The following is a 17,335-nucleotide window of genomic DNA, read 5'->3' on the forward strand; positions in this document are numbered from 1 at the left end:
CCTGCTGCAGTAATGAAGTCTCACTTAACGTATTTGTCTTTTCTCAATCATTCACAAAGCATAGGTGTGTAGGCTACACTGTTCTGAAGTTTTATTTCTTTTTCCTGAATTCTTAAAATTTCTTCTCTGTTAGCAGCTGCATACATTGTTACTGTATTAACTTTAACTTGGATGACTTTTTATTTATTTTCTTCACTTTCCTCTGCTGGTATTCATGAGATTATAGCTAAATTGCCATATTTCTAGTTAAATGAGATTACCAGTTTGATCTCCTAACCTATTGAGAATATTATGAAAATGATAGAATGAGTCAGTGTATTATATTATAGAATTTTAATATGAACTGTGAATTCAGTATGTAAGGCACCAGTCTTACCTTTTTCTGAAGCACAGAACAAGTGCAGTCCTTGCAGGAGCAGTACAGGATTCCCACCCTGCCAATGTGCTTAATCTCTGATCTGGAAGGATCATCCCTTGTGGTGAGAAAGTAGTTACATCTCCATCATGTCTCTGTCTTGACATTTGAGCTAAACCTACCAGCTGTGATTTGAGGTTTTGTGATGTGAACATGAATGAACTCTGAACAGGGCTGAAACCACCAACCCCCAGGCCATCACAAAGCAACTCTTCAATGATTGGGTCACTATATATGCTGGATTGGAACAGTGATTTGGTCTTGACTTGAGTAAACGAATGAGATATCTCTGATTAGAATACCTATTTTATAAATACTGATGGTGCTTAAAGTTCATGCTACTAAATAATTACAAGATTTTTACAAGCTTTTACAGTCTTGTAAATGCATATTAAGGCATATAAAATCCTTTGAAATTCAGTTCCTGCGCATATATAGTAGGCTCCACTCAAAGCAGAATGCATTGGCTAGTCAAGTCTTTAAAAAATTGTAATTGCTTTAGATTATTTTCTCAAATTTCATTTATTCAAGTGAAGTTGTTTTTTTAATTTAAACCAATGCACAAAGAATCTAAAACTGATAAACTTCTCTTTTTTTTTCTCACTGATGTAAAAATAAATTAATAATAGAGCTGGTTCTTAAGTCCTCAGAAATAGTTCTTGAACTTGAGACTTTAAATACCTAATTTCAATCTGGAGTGAATTTTTCCAGCTGAGTTGTAGATCCCTGAATTTGTGCCTTATAATTTAAGTGCTTACACAACCTAAACTAGAGTGACCTGAATGCTCCATCGTACATCGCTTGAGGATGAAACATCATTAATCATTTAGCTAGAGCACCATCTGTTCAAAACTTGATGTCTTCGCTTGGTATAAAAATGCCTAATAAAAAGAAAAATATTTAAATGCTTAGAAATATTCCCTTTTTATGTAAGGTTATTGTCATTAGCCAATTTTGCTTATAGAAACTGTAATAAGTCAGTCTGGCATATAGTACAGAATCACTGCAGCTTTATATTTGAGGTTCAAATAGTTTTTTAATCCCTGTGCAATTATTCAATGATTGCACTTGCATGATTAATACTGTAGTAATCTGGAGATAGTGGTGCTTACATCTAGTGGTTGTATTCAAAGTGCAAGTTAACTTATTTCAAGGTACTTATATTTGAAACTGCCTCTAAGGGCTTGTCTACCCTTAAAAAGTACAGCGGTGCAGCTACACCACTGCAGTGCTTCAAGATAGACCAGGGGTCTCAAACACGCGGCCCACGGAGCTCTTCCCTGCAGCCCGTGGAACTCCCCACGCCCCCCCCATTACTTCCTGTCGCCGCCAAACTCCCCTCACCCCCACCCCCTGAGTTATTTTTTGCACCCATTAAGCTCCCCGTGCGCTGCTCCCCAATGTTTGGGGCACCTGTCACCCCCACGCGCCCTCCCCCCACCCTCCCCCGGAGTGTCTCCCGGCACCCACTTGCTGCCTCCTCACTGCCCCGGAGCCTGGAGCCTGCAGCACACCTTGAATCGGCTCCGCTCTGCAGGCTGCCGGCTTCCAGCAGGTCCTAGTGTCCCTCTTCACTAGGGCCAGGGTAGGCTGCCCTTCTGCCCTAGTCCTGAGCCTCTCTCTTCAGTGAGATGCTGCCACCCTGGAGCGGTCATTTGAGTTTGAGACCCCTGGTATAGAAACTACCTATGCCAAAGGTTCTCCCATTGGTATAGGTAATCCACCTTCCCAAGAGGTGATAACTAGGTCAGCAGAAGAATTTTTCCTTTAAAATAGCATTGTATACCCCAAAGGTTAGGTTGACTTAACTACACTGCTCAGAGGTGTGACATAGCTGGCTTGACCTAACTTTTTAATGTAGACCAGGCCTGAGAGAGTTTAAGCCATCATCCCAGCAGGGCCCCTGTGCATGGCATACCACACTTGTTCTTCTTTCAGCACTGTCAGAAAGCCCCATTATGCATCTCGGATCTGCCTTCAACCCACTGTAGAACTGATTCTTCACTGCCATGTAACTTCTGCAGCAATTTACACATGTGCAAAGTAGGAGTAAAGCTACCATTCTCAATTGGCATTTTACACCTACTTTTTATTTTCTTTGCACACATGTGGAGAATTATGTCCTTTACCTTTTGTTTATAAATATAACAAAGCCACCTCCAGTAAGGTGTTAAAAATAATTGTATTTCATGGTTGCACTTTTTCAAAAGAAAAAATGTAATTTCAAATCACATAAATTGTACTTCTTTTAAAAGAAGTATTATTGCAGTTTGCATTAATATTAATCCCTAAAAAGTGTTTACTTGGAGTTACCTAAGTTACTAAGAAAAGTTCTTGGCCTATATTTCACTTTCACTTCAGTCTGTTTTTCTCTCTGCCTCTATTCAGCAGCCACTCTTTTTTCTTTTATACATGAATAGGCAGGCTGTTAGTTGTGATAGAAACTCAATTTAACAGCTGACAGTTGTTTAGTACAATGGATCAGATTAAGTCCAATATCTGAGAACATTTGTGGTTTATTGGTTAGAACACCAAAGAGTCTAGGTTCCGTTATCCAATCTGTGGAGAATATTTATTATGTGACTCAGGACAAGTCACAACCACTTTTCCACAGTTCACCAATCTTTAAAATTAGTCTAACCCCTCATTGACGTGTGGTCTAAGTTTTGCAAAGTTCTTTGGGTTCTCTGCATGAAAATTTCTATGTAAATATAAAGTTTTATTATTAACATGATTGGTATAGCACTTAAGACTTGACTACACTGCTACTTAAAGCGCTGAAATTTCTTCACTCAGGGGTGTGAAAAACACACTCCTGAGCGATGCAAGTTTCAGCACTGCAAAGTGGCAGTGTAGACAGTCTTGGCTCCAGCACTGGTAGCTATTCCTCTCGTGGAATATTCCTCCTCTTATTACAGCGTGCTGGGAGAGAGCTCCAGAGCTCTCCCAGCGCTGGAGCCATGACTACACAGCCATGTTAAAGCACTGCTGCTGCAGCACTTATCACCTGTGTAGATATACCCTAAATCAGTTGTATAGTAAGTGCTCTTCAAATATGAGGAAAAGGTTCCTGCCTTGAAGGGTTTACAGTCTAAGGCCCCAATTCTGCAATGAGCTCTGTGTACAAGACTCCTTGAATCCTCAGGGAGCCTCACACTGACTTTAATGGAGTTCCATAAGAATGCAAGAGTCTGCTCATACGTAGCTTATTGTAAAATCAGGGGCCATATAAAAAACACATAGATGGAGGATGAGATGCAACAAAAAGTTTCTTCCATCCAAGATATGTTATTAACTATTTTCTTAGCTCCTTAGCATGCAAATTCATAGAAATATTAACAAAATAGAAGGATGGCAACCACAAAAATTCCTGGTATTATTTTTGTACAAACTCCAGAAGGCCCTGGATGATTGCTTTGTGGCAGGACAATTTATATAGCAGTCAATCCCAAAACATGGTTCACCAGAAACTCATTGGGAAGTAGACCGCAATAATGTGCCCAATTCATCCTTCCATGGGTGCCATATTGCACTGTAATTCTCCCTAAGAAGTGATGTCTGCATTACTAGCCTGCTATGGCTGGTAATATTTGAAGGAAAGTTAGTGTCATTAACTATATTATCTGCATCTATTCCTTTTTTTCCCCCCTATCGTATGTTGGTAGTAGGATTATATTCATGTATATTTTCATGAAAATAAATTTACAGTTAATTTCAAGTTCATGAAACTTATTTTAAAAAAAGAGAAAAGAAAGAAATCTGAAAGGTGCGTCGCTTCTGAGTAAAGAAACATTCCACAGTCCAAAGATTTTGGATAAGAGTGACAGAGGGTCCTGTGGCACCTTTAAGACTAACAGAAGTATTGGGAGCATAAGCTTTCATGGGTAAGAACCTCACTTCTTCAGATGCATCTGAAGAAGTGAGGTTCTTACCCACGAAAGCTTATGCTCCCAAGAACCTCACTTCTTCAGATGCATCTGAAGAAGTGAGGTTCTTACCCATGAAAGCTTATGCTCCCAATACTTCTGTTAGTCTTAAAGGTGCCACAGGACCCTCTGTTGCTTTTTACAGATTCAGACTAACATGGCTACCCCTCTGATACTGGATAAGAGTGATCTACTTTAACTTAAAAATGCCCATGTTAAGTAAAATAAAAAAATGAATTGGTGTATCTTGCAAATTACCTGTAAAATGGGCATTGTATAACATACGATGAAAGCACTCACTGAGCTGTGTTGATATTACATTAACCAAGAAGATTTTAATACTTTGAATAGTAGACTAATGTAAATACATACTTTTATACTGAAAAGTTACACACAGTAGTGATTGTATAATTAATCTGAATAGTGAAAGATGAGTATCTAAAAAGCTCTTGCTCCTTAGGGGAAATATGATTTACATACAGTATGTTAGAAGTGTTTGCCGCATACTCATTACAGTGCTAAAGTAAACTGCTCCAGCTGTAATATTTTGAAATTAGTTGTATAGCAGTTTTTTAAAAACATTGCTTTAATCTCTAGATATTTAGAAACCAAGTATTTAAACAGCCAATACATCTAATGTTTTATTTGTTTACCATCATAAATCTTCAAGAACATAAGTCTCATAAAACTGATCAGAGCAACTTAGAAAGGACTATTCAAGTAATGTACAACCACCAAACTTACTAACTCTTTCCAGGTGGCTGTATTGGAAGGAAAATTAGGTATTTTATGTGATTAAATAAATGTATTTAACTGGTGGAAAAATCATACACACATGATAAATTAAGTATAAAATAATATATTTTTATAGTCGTGATGCAAACCAAGACAACCAATAAAATCATAACTATGGTAAGTCTGTCTGTCTTAACTTATATCTTTTTTTTTTTCTAGTCACTTTTTTTCATTGTGACAGGAGTTAAGGGGAGTTTCAACTGTGACTTCAAATAAGTTAAAGTTGAAGTCAAAGTAATAAAAGCCAGGAAATTCAAACAGGTTTTACTATTTAATAAAATTTAGATTCTAAAAAAATAGTTGCAGTAAAATAAAGGTTCTGAATTAACCCGATAAAAATAACAGATATAAATAATCTAACCCTTAGGAAGCTAGCTGATTCCCAGGTGAGTGACATGGGGGAATTGGCTAATTACTATGCTAGGTAGAATTTTCTGTGTTCAGGAGGGAGCTTGGGTTTCTGGCATTTGGATGTTGGACAGGTCTCTTGATTGGAATATGTCTCTTCCTGCACCATTTCATGGCAGCTGATTTTGCTCTCCTCAGTGGCCTGTTCTGCTGACATGATTTACTTCCCTTGTGCTAAGTCATGACCTCTCTTCTGGAGAGTAGAACTGATAAAGGGGTGTTTGCATTGAGAGACCAGGCATGGAACATTCAAGGAAGCTAGCATGGGACCTGGGTGTAGAGTCTGACAATATGGCTAGCCGTGGAAAATTGGGACGAGAGCATGCTGTAGGCAGTGTGTGCAGTTGTTGGACGTGGTTCTGGCAATCTGGAGTCATGGAAGGGGTGTGAAATGCCTTGATTCCTTTAGGGTAATGGACAAAATAGGAACAAGAGCTTCCTTAATATTCTGTGGATTAAGTGTCTGTTTCTCACCATTGTGCTTAAATACTGTACATGTAGCATGTAGGACTCGTCTGAAACTCCTTCTACATCAGAAGTTTGCACAGCTCAGGGCAGTGACAACCATTTCAAACATCACAATATTTTGTTGCTTTGATGATGAAAGCAAAGCCCTTATTGTGTTTTAACAATCTTTTGTACTTTTCCCCTTTTATTAATTGTGATCTCTCACCCCTAGGAAAAAACACTTCATCATTTTTTCTCATTTGAGTGTCATCAGAATGCTTTGCATTATACATTCATAGAGAAAAATGTGGCCCCTGCCTCAAAGTTCTTGCGTTCTAAGATACTAATCCTGCAAACACTTACGTATATGTCTAAGGTTATATCTACACTGCGCACCTTACAGTGGCACAGCTGTGCCACTACAGCCGTGCTGCTGTAAGGTACGCAGTATAGCCGCTCTTTGTCGGCAGGAGAGAGCTCTCCTGCCAACAAAATAAAACCACCCCTAACAAGGGGCGGTAGCTTTGTCGGCGGGAGAGCGTCTCTTGCCAACAAAGCGCTGTCCTCACCAGCGCTTTTCATCAGTAAAACTTTTGATGGTTGGGGTGTGGGGTTTTTTTGTTTTTTTCCACACCCCAACCAAAAGTTTTACCAACAAAAGTGCAGTGTAGACATAGCCTAACTTTACTCTCATAAATAATCCCATAAAAAATTAATTGGAATAACACCATTCTGACACACACATACTAAAGCCTTGTCTACAGTTAAAAGCTTTTCCACTGTAACTATGCTGACATACTTAAAGTGGCAAAAAAAAAACCAACAAAATCCTAGTGAAGATGCCATTATACCAGTATAAAAATATTTATGCTGCTATATTTTATTCTGGTTAATGAAGCACAATAAGCATTACTGGTGTAAAGCACCTTATTCTAATATAACTGTGTCTACACTAGAGCTTTTACTGGCATAACTAAGCTAATTTAAAAAAAATCATCCCTTACTAACATAGTTCTACCAGAAAAACTTAAGTGTAGATTAGGTCTTAAGGTGGAGGTACCATGTTTGTGGCAGATTGTTGGGTGGATTATCATTGAAAACATTTCATAGGAGTAGTGTATTACACAAGAGGGATTTGAAAGAAGAGGTGGAGGTTATTTTACCACACAGGATGGGAGTTAAAGCAGCTACATGGATCAAGGTGCCAAAAAACAACAGAGGAATAAATAAGCACTGTTTAGTAGCAGCAGAAGTCAGTTGATCTACCAATTATCTCTCTTTTTCTTAGGTGTCTTTGGGCCCAGTGTCATCTTAATGAAGCTTATTTTAATATTTTAGTCATTTTGGATTATAATGGCAATTTTACATTACACTTTACGTACTATTCCTACTAAACGTAATAGATAATTTACATTCGGATCATGCATGCGGTGACTGAGCAATAGTACCCTGCCTTCTGGAATGGTTGTTTGTGGAGCTGCAAAATCGTATTAAAATTGATTTTTACTTTGCATGTGAGCAGCGGAATGCCTTTTTAATAGCCAATACGTACAAAATGCATTTTGTGAAATAGTAACCGTGCATACACACAACACAGTTTTGTTTTGAGGATGGTGACTTGTGAGCCAGAAAGAACCAATTTGACTTTTGGTTCCCAAGATGAGTTGGCAGAGTTGTTTAATTAGAAAAGACACATCTTTTGACTTGTAAACTGAGCAAATTTAGTTTTGAAGTAAATGAGAAACAATAAATATAAAATACCACAATGCTAATTTTTACAGTCACTTTTGACAGTGGAACCACACTTTAAAAACAAACAGAAAAAATGCTTCCAAGCTGTGAACATATTTTTGTCATGTTTCCACAGAAAAACTTCACTGCCAATTTATCAAACCCTGGGAAAAATAAGGATAGGACCTTAACTATTTTGGCTTTGTTGTGTACTGCTACTATTAGAAGAACAGCAAAACTGATATACTTTGTTCTTTCATCAGTCAGATATACATATTATATAGAAACATGTTGTTGTATTGGTTACATTGGTGACTGCAATTAAAAAATCCGAATGGCCTTGTGTAGTTAAGAATTTTCCTGAAGAGATGGAAAGGCTTATGATCAATACAATATTTTTATTTATATATATATATATATATATATATAGTGTAAAGGAGTATGTCATTTTGTTTGTTTTTACATAATTGTAGTCAAATACGATAATACATTAAAGTTAAGGGTGTGGCATTATGAAACAAAAGAAACAAAAAGACCCCAGTAACTTCAAATACACAACACGTGCAGAAAAACCTATATTTGCAATTTTAAAGATATTCTAGTGTTCTTAGTCCGTGAGTTATGAGTACAGCTGCGAGAGTCTGGAACTGCTCAGGCTCACCTCAGGTTGGAAGAGCTGGCAGGAAACCAGGCTCAACGAGACCATGGAGCTCCCAAGTTAGTTAGTTAGACCTTCTCATTTTATAAAAAAAAAAAAAAATTACAAAATTTCAGAGCACCTGTTTCTTCCTGCTTCATTCGGAAGGAGAATATTTCCCACTTACGTCTTAAAACTTGAATAGTGTGTGTTTCATTTGTAATCATATTTGTGTGCAATTGCAGCTAACTGCGTACCAAACATAACACTTGCTAATTTTGTAGATGGAATTAAGATGCCCGCAGTGTCATAGTAAGTGTGCACATTTTTCAGTTTTAAAAAAGTCAGTACTCCCAATAGTTTACATTTCTAATTTCAAAATACAGATTTCATGTACAGTGACTGTTACTCTTCCATAATAGCAGATAAAGAAGAGTGGGTATCTCAGAACTTGTTTCACAGGAACGCTTAAGTGGTTCAGTGCTATAAAAGATCTTGCTTCCTTAACCTTTCAGAAACTCAGTTGAGCAGTCATTGTATTATTCTGTATCTTGTCTGACATGAGGAAACAGTCCCAAAAGAAAGGTATCCCAAATTAACGCCACACTTCGTTAAATAAAGACATTCTTGGTTTTCACCAAGCTAATTTGATCCAGTTCAGTTAACTCATTTTTTTGTCCTCAGAACAGATCACAAAAGGCACCCATGAATGAGTAAGTTCATCATGTGTTTGACACATCAGTGTGAGACTAAAAGGCAGACCTTGTGGGAGGGTTCCTGCCTTTAGATTTGTAGACAATACCTGATGAAAGAGGCCCCTCATTCAAAACTGTTCTCTAGTGAACGGGACAGAATGCCTCAGATCACTGTACAAACAGGTATAATAGAAATTAACCAGAACTTGATTTCTCAGACACCTTTTCCCTCACAATTGTGACTGTTCATGTAATCCAATCTTTATGTAATATTCTCAGTATTGCAGTTGGTTCACTGGGCTTCAGTATAAACCAAAGATCAAACTTTCCTAGAGCTCATTTGGCCTGTAATTGCTGTATAATTGCAAAATACTTGCTACATAAATAGGCTTGAGAGAATTCAATGTTTTTTTTTTTTAAATATAATTTGGATGTATTATATCACTTTTTAAACAGTTTTTTCATTTTGTATCAATTTTAATTTTTACCATTGCAGGAAATTATGAGGGGAGGGCAATAGACAATAATTATTTAATGACAGTTGATACTGAGATTCAAAAAGTTGAAACTTTATAACTATTAACACAGGTTGTCAACCTCAACTGTCAAAATATACAAAGTAAATCTTAATCAAACTCTAATAAGTTTTCAAGCAGCATTTTTTCTTACTTTGTCTAGCTGTGAATTTCTGTTGTTATAGATGGAAATATTTCTTCCACTGTGTGTGTATACTGAAATTGACATTTACCAACATTTACCAATACAAATCTAATCCTTCCAAGCCTATATATAAAATATACCCATTCCACTCTTCCATATCATCCACATATATGATCAGAGGTTTATAGGTTTAGCAAAGGAAGCAATGGAGAGCAACAAAATAGCCATTAATTATTTTAGGTTAATTTTTTTTATGTTAAAACTAAAAATGCTGTACAGTGTTTTCATAACTTTAAAATTGTTCTTTCAGATGCTTGTAATCACCTTTCACTAGCCTGAAATTGAAATGTTTCATTACCAAATTTAATTTTCCTTCTTCATGCACCAGCTTGTTTAATGTATTCATGAGTACTAGGCTATTGAGATTTTTTTTTTCTTATTCCTTTTAAAAATTAAAGGTGAATTCATTACTCATGAGCCAAGAAGGTTTTGGATTGATCAGAATGGTTTGATACAGGTTACATGTAAGCAAGTATTGAGAAGGGCCCTTTTTCAAAAACTGCCTGCAAGCTTCAGCCTCAGCACTTTCAGTACATGTGTGCTCTTGGGCTGTATATAACCCTTACAGTCATACCAAATAGTAGATTTTGTGATGTATATAATATAGGGACTAAAAATAATGCTGTCAAATAAACATAATTTATTACCATAATCCAGAATCGGAACCCATTTTCCGGAGAGTAAATGTTATTTCAGTAATCATTTTTAACAAGTATAAAAGGACACAGATGCATTGGTTCTGAAAATGCAGATATATTTAGAAAATTATATACATGCGTGCCTGCCACTTTGACAATGGCAACTTTAGTATTATCCATATCAGCAGTCTATTGTCTCAGTTAATTTGGGAAAATTTTTAAATAGCTGTGTTTTTATATGTGAATAATTTAATAGGTTTGAGTGGTTATTTATTGATCTTATTATGCTTCTTTTAAAGCAAGTTGCTGTTTATATTTGTACCTTGTCCTTTAGTTTGATCCATATAAAAACCGATAAATGCAGTATATGCTGTCCGATGTTAAATACTTACTTAATTTTGATTAATACATTGTAACCAAAGCATTCTAAATGTGTGTGCACTGTTGGATCACCAAAAATTCTTGTCTATGACTGCTGCAGGGAGTAGGGGAGTTTGGCGCATGTGCTAAATGAAAGCAATGGGCTGCAAGAAGTTCTGTGGGAAGTTCACTAATGGGGATTTTGGAAAATTGAGCAAGAGGGGTGAAGAGCTAAAAGAATTGGATCAGATTAAAATTAGCAGCAACTAGTGTTGAGAGAGGAAGAAAAGCTAGACAAGTAGCGTAAAACTGGAAGGACAAAAAAAATTGCCCCATGTTAGGTCTGGTAGAGAGTAAGCATTGTTAATGTGAGATGGTTTTTTCGACCTATGAAATAAGCTAGTGATTTCAACTGAGTTTCTGAAAAGCAAATCTCCAATAAAAAGACACCAGAGAAACTGGCACTAATTGGTACTTTTGTAATGACAATTCCAGTCTAGAGATGTATGACCAAGTGGACATTTGAAATTGTATTAGCATCTCACCATAGAGCTGATCTTTCTCAGGTCAGAGTTGAAGCATAATGACAGTGTAGTACGTGCAAACTGTGACTTTCATTATTTGAAGTTTACCTGGTCTGTGTCCATAGCGAACCTGAATTTCCAGGGCTATCAGTTGAACAGTTGAATCACTTACCAAAAAACAAAACAACAATCTTTTTAAAAGGCTTTTTTTCTATTTTTCAATGAAAATTATAGCAATTTCATGTATGTTTAGAGTAGAAAACATGATTTCAAAAAATGCAAATGTGAGTTTGAACTTGATCTAAAATTATAAAGTTCCAAAAAATGCATTTTGTATGCTACTGCAGGGCAAATTATTGAATTACCATTTGGAACCATTTTCCCAAATCCTTCATTTCTGTGTTTAATGGTCAGTATAATTATAATATCATGATTTTAACTCTAATATATTTACAGGTTATAGAAACATTGCTTACATATTGTTTTATGAAAATTATCTTTGATTTTGTGTCTTTCTTAAACATATTTGAAGTCAAGAAATTTATGTGAATGTTTCCACATTTCATATAAGCTATTTTAGTAATGTTGACATTAGGTACAAAATAGTGTTTTTTGTTGATGAGTACATACCTATAATATTTTGTTTTTTGTTATTCCCCTAGTTTTACTGTGAATCCTGCAAGCATTGAAGACCTCAGGAAAAAAAGGGTGAGTGACAGTGTAATGGAGAACTATCAGTTCTCCATGTACTTGGTGCCTGAAATGGACTAAATAACTAAACACGATTTTATTAACTTCTAATATGAAAATTTTAAAAACTTTCCTGCTTGTTTTCTCCAGTAATTTTTAACGAAAGTCTCTTTCCTGGTCGGAGAGTGGGTTAATTCAAAGGAACTGAAAAGAGACTTAGAGACCCAATTTGCAGAGTATTTGGAATAACCGCTGAAGTTATAGTGTAGAACCATCTCCTCAACCCCAGACCCCAAAACTACTTACCACCCGGCTGTCCGGAGGAGGGCCGCTCGAAGGGGAATGCACTTCAGAGCCCAAGATCTCGATGCCACACGCTGCCCTTCTGGGCAAAGAGACAACATGGCCAGTGAGTCCAGCGCCCTCCCCAAGAGCGACTTCATCTCCCCAAGCTTCTCTACCAGACCCAGAGGAATCACCTGGCAAATCTGCAGGCACAACAGAGATCCACCCCACGGCGGGTGAGGCAGGGGAAGAAGACCGCATCTACCTCCAGTACCCGCTCCCTACAGGTCTCCTCCTCTGCCCCTTCTGTCTCCCCTTCCATGGAGTCCAGACCCTTGCGGCCCTCAGCAAACACGTTCGTAAAACCTACAACAAACGGATTGCTTTCCGGTGTAGCCACTGCAATCTCCCGTTCGAGACCCAAAAGAAATGTAAGTTTAATCAAGCCACATGCAGAGGACCCCCCACGACTGCGAAAGTGAATTCCACTGACATCCTCCTGGTTCCAACCCTGACCCCCACCGATGATCTGGCTTCAGCACCCCAGCAGCGTCCCCAGAGTCACAGCAGATAAGGGGGGACCAACCGCCAACTGAGGGAAGCGTAACCCCTGCCTCGAGGACTGACGATGCCACCAAAAGGACCAGTCCCGTCTCCAGAATCCCCAGGTTGGACCCTGCTGTGACGGGGACCACCACCACCTCTCAGGTCAACAACCTGACCAGATGCCTCAGCGACCTCATAAAAACCATCCGGAACAACATGGACACAAGACGCTGCAGCGCTCCCCCACAGGTAACCTCATGCCACCCTGCCGTAGGAGCAACTAGCATCGTCCCCCAGGCTGCACAGCGAGATCCAGCCAACGGAGGAGCCTCCCGTAGCCCCCAGATCCCACAGCCAGACCCCGCCCCTGGGAGACCCAACACCTCCTCCAAGGTTACCCAAAGAGCCTCTGACCGCCAAAAACCCCATGCCTCATCAAGGACCCACCAGCTGGATGCCGCCCGCAGAAGAACCAGAACCATCCCCAGCGCTTCCGAACACGACTGCGCCCCAACAAAGCCCAGTACCGGTGCTTCCAGAACCCCACTCCCTCCCGGAAGATCCAGTGCTGCCTCGGAGACACCGAGAGCTGCCCTCCCCACCACACCAGGACCCCCGCCTCAAGACCCACCTGAACACCGCTCCACAGTCCGAGGGACAACAAGGCCGCAAACCGTCCCCGCAGCACCTGAACCTGCAGAGACAACGCAGCAGGAGGAGCGACAGCCACGAGCGAGGGTCGCCATTCCGTGGCAATCCGCCTGGATGGAGGAGCTGGCAAAGGCTGAGGACTTTGAGAACTTCGACACCGTGATGGACAGACTGACTGCAGAACTGTCTGCAGAAATTACGGCTAGAAGGAGGGAACCCCAGGAAACCGCATGGGCCACTCGCAGATTCCCTGCACCGAGCCGTAACAACACCGCCAGAGAAGGCAGGAGAGGGGATGTCGGCCACCGCTACGATCCGGTGGCTGCATCCCGTATTCAGAAACTACACAAGATGAACCTGATGAAAGCCATGAGGGAGATCCTCGATGGGACCTCCTCCTACTGTGCCATCCAGCCCGAGAGGCTCTACTCCTACTTCAAGGATGTGTTTGATCACGAGGCCCAGACCAACTTGCGACGCCCAGAGTGCCTTTCCCCGCTACCCCGGATCGACCTCACGGAGGACTTGGAGCGAGATTTTTTCCCTGCAGGAGGTGCAGACAAGGCTGTCAAGGACCAAAAACACCACCCCTGGAAAAGATGGCATCCGCTACCCCCTGCTGAAGAAGCGAGACCCCGGCTGCTTGGTGCTCGCTGCCATCTTCAACAAATGCAAGCAGTTCCATCGCGTTCCCTGCTCTTGGAAAAAGTCTATGACCGTGCTCATCCACAAAAAAGGCGAATGAGACGACCCCGGCAACTGGAGGCCCATCTCCCTCTGCTCTACCATCTACAAGCTGTATGCCAACTGCCTCGCGGCAAGGATCACAGACTGGTCAGTGTGCGGGGGCACCGTCAGGTCAGTGCAGAAGGGTTTCATGTCCTGCGAGGGATGCTACGAGCACAACTTCCTCCTTCAGACGGCCCTCCAGGAGGCCAGGAGGTCCAAGAGGCAGTGCGCAGTAGCATGGCTTGACCTGACCAACGCCTTTGGGTCCATAACCCACCATCACATCTTTGCCACCCTGGGAGAGTTCGGGATGCCAGAAACCCTCATCCACATCCTCCGGGATGTCTACAAGGACTGCACCACCACCATCTGCACCACAGACGGCGAGACGTGAAACAAGGATGCCCCCTTAGCCCCATCATCTTCAACCTGGTCATGGAACCGCTCATCCGAGCCATCTCCAGCGGCCCGACCGGCTTCGACCTGCCTGGCAAGAAACTCAGCATTCTGGCCTACACGGACGATCTGGTCCTGACCGCGGATGACCCAGAGAGCCTCCAAGGTATGCTAGATGCCACCAGCCGAGCTACTGACTGGATGGGGCTCCGCTTCAATGCGAAGAAGTGCACAACTCTGCACATTGACGGCAGCAAAAGGGACTCGGTGCAGACAACGGGGTTCCAGATCCAGGGTGAGCCCGTCATCCCCCTGGCAGAGGGGCAGGCATACCAGCACCTGGGCACGCCAACAGGGTTCCGTGTCCGGCAGACACCCGAGGACTCCATCCAGGAGATCTTGCAGGACGCCGCCAAGATTGATGCCTTCCTGCTGGCACCGTGGCAGAAGATAAACGCCCTGAACACCTTCCTGATCCCACGCATCTCGTTCACCCTAAGGGGATCCACCGTGGCGAAGGTGCCCCTCAACAAGGCAGTCAAGATCATCCGGAAGCTGGTGAAGAAGTGGCTGTTCCTTCCCCAGAGAGCCAGCAACGAGCTGGTCTACATCGCCCACAGGCACGGCGGTGCCAACGTCCCCCGCATGGGTGACCTGTGCGACATCGCGGTGATCACCCATGCCTTCCGCCTGCTGACATGTCCCGATGCCACGGTGAGGAACATTGCGGCGAACGCCCTGTGTGATGTGACAGAAAAGCGGATCGGCAGAACCCCCTCAAACCAAGACATCGCCACCTTCCTGAGCGGCTCCCTGGATGGGGAATTCGGACGGGACGGGCGCGCCATCGCTTCACTGTGGTCCCGCACTCGCAACGCCACGCGTCGCCTGGGGAAGCGCATCGGCTGCCACTGGGAGTGGTGCGAGGAGCGCCAGGAGCTGGGAATCCGGGTGCCACAGTCATTACCTCAATGGCCAGGGGCTTGCTGGAGAGGACTCTGAAGGCCGCTGTCCGCTCGCTGTACGTGGAAACCCTGAAGCGTAAACCGGACCAGGGTAAAGCCTTTGAGTTGACCAACAAGTGGGACGCCAGCAACCACTTCCTCGACGGGGGCGGCTTCACCCGTTTTGCCGACTGGCGGTTCATCCACCGTGCCCGGCTCAACTGCGTCCCGCTCAACGGAACCATCCGCCACGGGAACCGAGACAAGCGTTGCAGGAAGCGTGGCTACCCCAACGAGACCCTGCCCCACATCCTGTGCAGCTGCAAACCCCACTCCAGAGCCTGGCAGCTGCGCCACAACGCCATCCAGAACCGCCTGGTGAAAGCCATCGCGCCATGCCTGGGGGAGATCTCTGTGAACTGCATCATCACTGGTACCGACAGCCAGCTACGACCTGACGTGGTCGTCACTGATGAAGCCCAGAAAAAGATCATCCCCGTCGACGTCACGGTCTCCTTTGAGAACAGGATCCCGGCATTTCGCGAAGCCTGAGCTCGTAAGCTGGAAAAGTACGCTCCCTGGCTGACACCCTGAGAGCGAAGGGCTATGAGGTGCAGATGGACGCCCTGATTGTCGGAGCCCTGGGTGCCTGGGACCCCTGCAACAAGCGTGTGCTGCGGACCTGCGGGATCGGTCGACGCTACGCACATCTCATGCGGCGCCTCATGATCTCAGATGCCATCCGATGGTCCAGGGACATCTACATCGAGCACATCACCGGCCACCAACAGTACCAGGAGGCGTGAGCCAGAGTGACATCGTTCTCTCACTATGAGAAAGGGACCAAGTGACCACCTCCATTGGATCATATGAACTGGAACCATAAACTCCCTGAACATTAAATCTCACCAAATGAGGGTCAATCCATCCTCATCATCATATCCACTCATTATAATCCACACCCGACCATAGCCACTTTATGAACTTCATACCTTCATATCTCAAAGTCTATACTTTGACCCATCAACCTTTTACCCCCAATCGGGAATATTGCAGATTATGTATTCCTTATGCCACCTTATCTTAAACCAAACTTTGCACCCTCGATAATCTATATGTTATTCCCTGATAACCAGAAACTTCTATGCTCAAACTCTGTTCACTATTTTTTTTTATCATCTTAATAAAATTTTTTAGATCTTCCCAAGGGAAGTAGTGAGACACCTTTTGCTTCAGCCATTTTAAAATAAGTTTGGACAAAGCACTAAAATGTGTTGCCTGGCAAACAATCCTGCATTGCCAGGGGATGGACTAGATTGACTAGATCAGTGGTTCTCAAACTGTGAGTTGGGATCCAAAAGTGGGTTGCGACCCCATTTTAATGGGGTCGCCAGCGCTGGCTTAGACTTGCTGGGGCCTAGGGCAGAAGCTGAAGCCTGAGAGCTTCAGCCCTGAATGGCGGGGCTAAGATTACAGGCCCCCTCCCTGGGGCTGAAGCCCTTAGGCTTACCCCCCATTCCCCGCCACCATTTGGGTGGGTTCAGGCTTCAGTCCCCCAGCAATTTTTGTTGTGAGAAGTGGGTCTCAATGCAATGAAGTCTGAGACCCCCGGGACTAGATGACCTAACAGGTCTTTCCCATCTGTAAAGTCTCTGATTCTTTATGAAGGACAGTTTTTAGTGGGCTAATCAAAATGCAAGTCATCCGCAGGTTTAGGAAAATGAGTAAATATGGTTAGAAATACAAATAACAAATGAAGAGCAGCAATAAGGCCTTGTAATAAAGAGACTTGAAGTTA

At 42.3% G+C, this 17,335-nt stretch overlaps 1 protein-coding gene across 1 annotated transcript in view; it reads left to right on the forward strand.

Moving 5' to 3' along the window:
- RAB11FIP2 (RAB11 family interacting protein 2) overlaps positions 1-17,335 on the forward strand; it is a 47,327-nt gene that overhangs the window by 22,125 nt on the left and 7,867 nt on the right. The window contains exon 4 of the mRNA XM_034776031.1: positions 11,959-12,004. Coding sequence (XP_034631922.1) covers positions 11,959-12,004 — 46 coding nt within the window. The remainder of the gene's footprint in view (positions 1-11,958; positions 12,005-17,335) is intronic.

The sequence above is a fragment of the Trachemys scripta genome, chromosome 7 (genome assembly GCF_013100865.1).
Source record: "Trachemys scripta elegans isolate TJP31775 chromosome 7, CAS_Tse_1.0, whole genome shotgun sequence".
Taxonomy (NCBI): domain Eukaryota; kingdom Metazoa; phylum Chordata; order Testudines; family Emydidae; genus Trachemys; species Trachemys scripta.